Below are 6,567 nucleotides of genomic sequence, written 5' to 3'. Positions count from 1 at the left end.
GAGTCAGAACCAAGTTCTGATAATGGCAACTAGGGGACAAGGAAGATAACTAAGTCATGCAGCTTGTACCCACACACACAGTGGTCAATGCCCAAACAGTGGCATAGTGTAGTGCAGTGCAAGATTGTTCATTTTTAAACTGTGCCTATTGACACAACTATTGTTTAGTTACATGCATCTATTGCATATAAGCTACACATTAGCATGCCTCGATGTGTCTGTTGATGGGCAGGAAGCAATCAGCTTCCGAGTTTAGACCTACACTGCTACTTTTTGTGAAACAAAATAGTACTTCTCAGCTTCATGCATGAATGGTTCATAGTGCACAAATATCTGATATGGACGGATATTCAAAATTGGAGGTTTAGGGGTGACGGATCGGATACGGACGGATATCGCTGATATTATATTTGTTTTCGTATTTCTGTTCGAATTCATATTCGAATATGGATAGTGTCACCTATGTCGGATAGGATATAAATGGGTATCAACATCATAAATATATGATTTGAATATTCGGATACGGATACAGTATCGGATATTGAATATTTAAACTCGGATACAGACAAATCTAAACTCCTCTAAACAAATTCAAAATCGAATACGGTCGAAAAATATCCGTACCATTTGCACCCCTAGTGGTAATTGAACAAGCCCTAAAACAACTTCATCAAGGTGGACACCACCACGGTGCTGCTTAACATGGACATATATGATGGTCATTCTGAGCAAGGGAGGAGGCTCAATGTGTCTCTGGAAAGAATACAATCTTCAATCAATGCATGTGCGCTGCTACTCCTCCCGACATATGTCGTCCTCCTCGGGTTAGGGAAGGAGAGAGTGGAGCAGCCCGGACAAATAGTGGGTGGCGCGGTCGACAGTGAAGTCGCTGTTAGTCGGGGTGATTGATGAGGTCTGCGGTTGTGGAACAGTGGGGATTAGAGGGTTTGGGTTTGAGATGTAGGCTTTGGGGATCTCCAATGGCCCAGTGGCGGCGACTAGCCCGATGATGATGGCGAGTTGGGGGCGACAAGCGAGGCAGCAATGGCATCCCCGAGCGGGAGGTGGGAGAAACTAGATGGGCAGCGCTGACAGTGATGGCAAGGTGTATAGGATTTTTCTACTTCAACTGGGTTAGGGGAGGGCAAGGGTGAACGACGGGCAGCGCTGACAGTAGTAGAGGCGGGAGGCGGGGCTGTGGGGAGAGGGCAAGGGTGGAGTGGGCTAGAGCTTAATGACTTGGGTGGCATATAACGAGATGAAGTTGGGTGGCATCACATACCTTCTTGGGTATTACTCTTGCTGCCAATCGTCTTCATTCACCACAACAAGGATGTGTGAGGAGAGGATGTCAACGAGTTTTGGCTAGAGAGGTTTTCATGAACGACATCTCCATGGTGTCCAAAGACTCATCAACATTCTTCCCGTTTGGCTAGGGAGAGAAAAGTGAGGGGGGAAAGAAGAAACAATGATTTTGCCTACTGAAATGTGGGTCCAAGAAGTAAGAGAGATAGGTTTGATGGAGCATAGTGCACACATCCCCAACAAGTCCATGAACATCAAAATCAAAGTCACGATAAAAGATAAAAGCCAAAATATTGAAGCATCAACATGTGTGCAGCTCACTGATTTTCAACGATGGTCTGGTAGGGATTTCAACCGACCTGGTGTAGTATATATATACTCTTATAAAGTTAAACCCCACTAAATGGTTTTTCTCTTCATATAAGGTGTCCACATCATTTCCCACTAAATGACTCCACTTGATGTTCTATCTCTTCATGCAAGGTGTCCACATTATTATCCACTAAGTTCATGTCATCTCTTATTAATTACAAAAAAATATCCACATTGTCTCTATCACGTGCAATACTTTTAATCTTTAATCTATTAACATACAAGTCATCTACATACGCTGTTTGTTTCATCACATAATCCTCTATAATGTAATCAGAAATTCTATTGATTTTTCTTCTATTAGCTTACCGATTTTTTGCCAGATCTGATACAAACAAAATAATACGCGAGTCAAATTCTTATATATACACAGTATACAGAATACCATATAATAATGCTATGTATATAATAGATTTACTTTTAAGAAAATTTCACGGCAACGTGCGGGGTATGCTTCTAGTTTTTTTAGAATTTATACAACATTTCACAACCTTTCTAGAAAGTATAAGAACATCAATAGAGCTCCGTCCATGGTTAATACAAGGGCACTCGATCACTGAGCTATTGTGAACTCTTTAAAGGATGACTGCTTCTAGACAACTCTTGGCCGTCTTTACACCTTCTTTATCACTGAGCAGTTATTTTGGGGCATTAGCTAGTGATCATCCAGGTTGTTTCCTTCTCAATGATAAAACTTATCCCTCATCGTCTCACTGGTCAATCTTGACCCCTGTTCGTATTATTTGGAGTTTGCTTCAATCTGATCAGCAACAACAGACTTCGAAGATATGATATATATGGCTAAAATACTGGGACAGTGAGCTGAACTGTATAATGTATGGTCTGGTTCTCACTCTTTTGAACTAGTAATGTCTAGCAAATGGTGCATAGAATTTCGGGGGGGGGGGGGGGGGGGGGGGGTATTACGGATGACACCATAACATGTGTCACTGACACATGAGTCACTGACATGGTATTTTATATACCACTCACCCCGTAAGTCTGGTAAAAAGTTAATTATTCTGAATTTCGGTAATGCTCTTATTCGGTTGTCTGTCCGTCCAAACGGACCCCACCCGAGTCGCACCGCTCTATAACGGATCCTGCCTGCACTGCGCCCCGTTTAGTCATAGCCTCTAGCCTGCTCTAGAATGGACCCTGCTGTCTCCATTCTTCACAAAAAATCACAGCTACAAGCGCCATGGCGTTCCCTTGAGTGCGCCATAGCCTCCCCTCCTCCCCTCCCCTCCATGGATCCAGCGGTACCCCTCCTCCGCGTGTATTTTCCCTCAAGGCCGGCGACCTCCATGGCGTCCCCTCCCCCTACTACATAGCGGCCGCGACTGTCCCCTAGGTCCCATCGAATCTGGCTGGCGGGCTTGAGCAAGTCGTTGGCACGCAGTGGGCGGGTCAAGCAAGCTGCTGACCCTCCTCTACCCCAGTCGGCGGCACCCTCCCTAGATCCGGTAGTGTCTCCTCACCCTCGGCCGACGGCGTGCATGGTGGGGGCGTACGGGCGCGCACCATCCAGCGAACCTGCGCCACCGCAGTTGCCCACTAGGTAGGTCATGGTCACACGACGATGTTGTGTTTCAAGTGTTTCTGGACGCTTTTTCAGACATGTTTCAAGTGTTTCAGTTGTTTCAGATATATGTTTCAATTGTTTCATGCGGATGTTGCAAAAATAAATTAAGATGTTGCATATGTTGCAATGGTTGTACACTATGTTGCAAGCACGTATCTCCAATGTTTCATCTGTTTTTGTACACGTATGTTGCAATTTTAGACGCATGTCTCAAGTGTTTTATCTGTCTTTTTTGTATGTTACAAGTGTTGCATCTGTATATTTCAAAAGTAGATCGGGATATTGCACATGTTTGCATTGATGTTTCAACCTGTATGTTCCAAATGTTTCATCTGTTTTAGACGTAAGTTACAAATGTTTCATCTGGATGTTGCAAAAGTAAATCAGAGTGTTGCATGGCGCGGCCGATGGCTATCGCTGTTGTTGGGGCGCAGCCATGGGTCAACTCACGTGGGTTTCCCCATGTGGGGCACGGGTCCATGCGACTAGGGATGAAAACAATCAGAAATGATCAATAGGAGGCCAAATCACTTTCATTTTCAAATTTTTTTCTCCAAAACGGAATTGATTTGTCGAAAACGAATACGGCGCCGATATTCCGGTAATTTTGAAAACGACAGTAGTCGATCGAAAATACATCGATAACGATCGGAACCCATGAGAACAATATCCTCAAAAACGATAAACACGTCAAACCATATATGAGAAGATCCGTATAACTCGACATATCTCACATGACAATAATAAATAAAATCACAACTGACAAGACCACACGAGCTGAAACCACACAGTTCTCACCATCTTAGGTCTCAAACAGTGATGCGGGCGCTCGCCGCCCCAAAGTCCATTCGTGTACATGGTGACTGGCTAGAGTTACGGGTGCAGTACGTGATTGTTGGCTAATTGCCTTCTTGTTCCTATACGCATGAAATACTTGCCGTATAGTTCCATTCAAAAAAATTACCTTATGTGCTTGCATGTGCAGATGGATGGACATGCTTAGATGTGGGCCAACTGGACCTAAAGTATGTGTTGTATCGATGATTACCGACGGTAAATTACCGGTTAAATATGGCAATCTTCGAAAATGATAGGAAGCGGGCAAATCGCTTTCGTTTTCGATTATTTTTACCGTTATCGTTTTCATTTTTCTGATTATCGTTTTTATTTTTACCGGTTCCTGTTTAGGCCAAAAAATCGGGAAAAAAAACTTGAAAACGATTTTCGAAAATCTGAGATTATCATTTTCGTTTTCATCCCTACCTGCGACGGACGCAGGCGCGGGTGCTGAGGCAGGACGTGGGACACGGGGCATGGGGCACGATGCGGACGCTGGAGCGGCGCAGGTGTCAGAGCCGCGTCCGGACGCCGTCCGGACATCTGGGGTGTTTCGATAGAATTTACATAATATCACTGTATGATCCGGTGCTATTGTTTATGGACCAGTGCATCATCTGGAAATGACAAAAAATGAAGCATAAAATTTGTATAGTACCACCGTTTAATCCTTTGCATAGTGTTTTGAAGTGAACGTATCATTCAATGCTCATAGAAAATGTGCCTGTTGAAGTGAGAATCACTTTCACGCTCGGCAAATCCGAACACTGCCTTCACACTATTTTCTTATGTTGACTCATGTGGATATAATACTATCTTTGTTTAAAAAAAGAATACAATTCTAACTATAATACTAAGTTAAACTATATTTATTTTAACCAAAATTTAAAAAGTACCAATATTTATTATATTCAATAAGAATGATTAAATTATCATAGAATATATTTTTACATGTATCTATTTATAGTATAATTATAATTGTTGACATTATTTTCTTTAAATTTAGTTGAATTTAAAATAGTTTGATATGAACATTTAGAGTTGTATTTTCTTTAGGCATGGGTAGTTGTCAAAAATTTGAATCGATAATTACGCCACTAAACGGAAATGCAATGCTAGACTTTCCACATGGTTGATCTTCCACTAAACGGCATATATAATGGAATATGTTTCACAAATCCTAACCAAAAAAATTACATATCTATTAATGTATATGATCCAACTTTTTCAATTGGTTTCTTAGAAAATAAAAAACATGGTAGAAAGTAAGCAAGATTTGTGTGAGGTGAATATTCTAGCCAATTTGGACTGTTGATTAAATGATTAGATAAGATAATACTACTCGATGATTAGGGATTACCTGTTGCTGCGTATATACTATGGGATTAGTTCTTAGAGATGAATGTGTAGATTTCTCTTTGGAGTCATCTTTTTTGGTGCTGCCGCGGTAGGCATCCTCACGGGACTAGTGGTGTCGGTTTGTGAAGATGTGCCCTCTCCTAATAACATCGCAAGCTTGTTGCACATAAAATACGATACGACAATTAGATGTATGGAAAGATTTAATGTACGGTAAATGTGTTAATTTTCCTTACCTTCTAGTGACCCTTTCTGGACTATCCCGTAGGATTTCTTCTCTAGTCGGCCTTCGTGGGGTGCTAGGTTCTATTGGCGTAGCTTTTGTAACATTCTTCCTAGGTTGCCTACGCTTCCTACAAGTAAACAAATAAATTACTATTGACATTTTCATTCAAATTTCTTGATAATGTAAATCAGTAGTTACTGCTTTTTTGTTGTTCCATTGAGTGGGCACTTGGCACTAGCTTGCCTGTGACCTTTTTGTCCACATTTTTTGCAAGTCATAGGTCCTTTGATCATCTTCTTTCCCTTTCCATTTGTTGGAGCATTATCGTTGTCACATCCCTTCTCACCTTCACCCTCGTTGGTACATTCACCATCTTTGGAACCTTTCTTCTTGTGGCCACCTTCCATCCATCCTTTCCTTCTTAGTTTCCTTCGTCTTCCAACAGGTAACTTAGCAAGAGGTGCACCAACTAAAAATGGTAGGTCAACTTGTGGCCATTGTGTTTTGTCTGTCATCGGCTCAATCTCTCTACCATAAGCAGCCCTGAATCTATTCACCGAGTAATAGTCATGCACAAACTATTCAAGGTCAACTCCCCATTGGTGGGTTACATAGGCCAATACATGTTGACATGGCTTACCAGTGTGCTGCCATTCAAGACAAGTATAGGTCCTTTGGTGTAACTTGACAATATGCCTCTCAACTCTGCTGCTATGGTCCCACACCTCTGCACTCCAATTAGAACATGGTATAATTTTCAAGTGTCCCAAACCTCTAGTATTTGTCTTTAGCTGATGCATAATAGCTAGAAGTATCCTGCCTTTAGGTAGCCTGTATGCAATATTTCTTCTCTTGTTCCAAAGTACCATGATCATTTCTCTAA

General features: G+C 41.9%; 1 protein-coding gene across 1 annotated transcript; it reads right to left on the bottom strand.

Annotated features, from left to right (window-relative positions):
* Positions 1-5,491: 5,491 nt before the first annotated feature.
* LOC136548637 (uncharacterized) lies at positions 5,492-6,199 on the bottom strand. Its single transcript, XM_066540090.1, has 3 exons — positions 5,883-6,199; positions 5,695-5,811; positions 5,492-5,618 (listed from the first exon to the last, which is right to left on the bottom strand). The coding sequence occupies exons 1-3, from the start codon at positions 6,197-6,199 to the stop codon at positions 5,492-5,494; spliced, it is 561 nt and encodes a 186-aa protein (XP_066396187.1).
* Between the last annotated feature and the right edge of the window lie 368 nt (positions 6,200-6,567).

Source organism: Miscanthus floridulus, chromosome 4 (genome assembly GCF_019320115.1).
Source record: "Miscanthus floridulus cultivar M001 chromosome 4, ASM1932011v1, whole genome shotgun sequence".
NCBI classification, from domain to species: Eukaryota; Viridiplantae; Streptophyta; class Magnoliopsida; order Poales; family Poaceae; genus Miscanthus; species Miscanthus floridulus.
The sequence above is the reverse complement of the archived record's forward strand: the minus strand, read 5'-3'. Positions and strand labels throughout refer to the sequence as shown.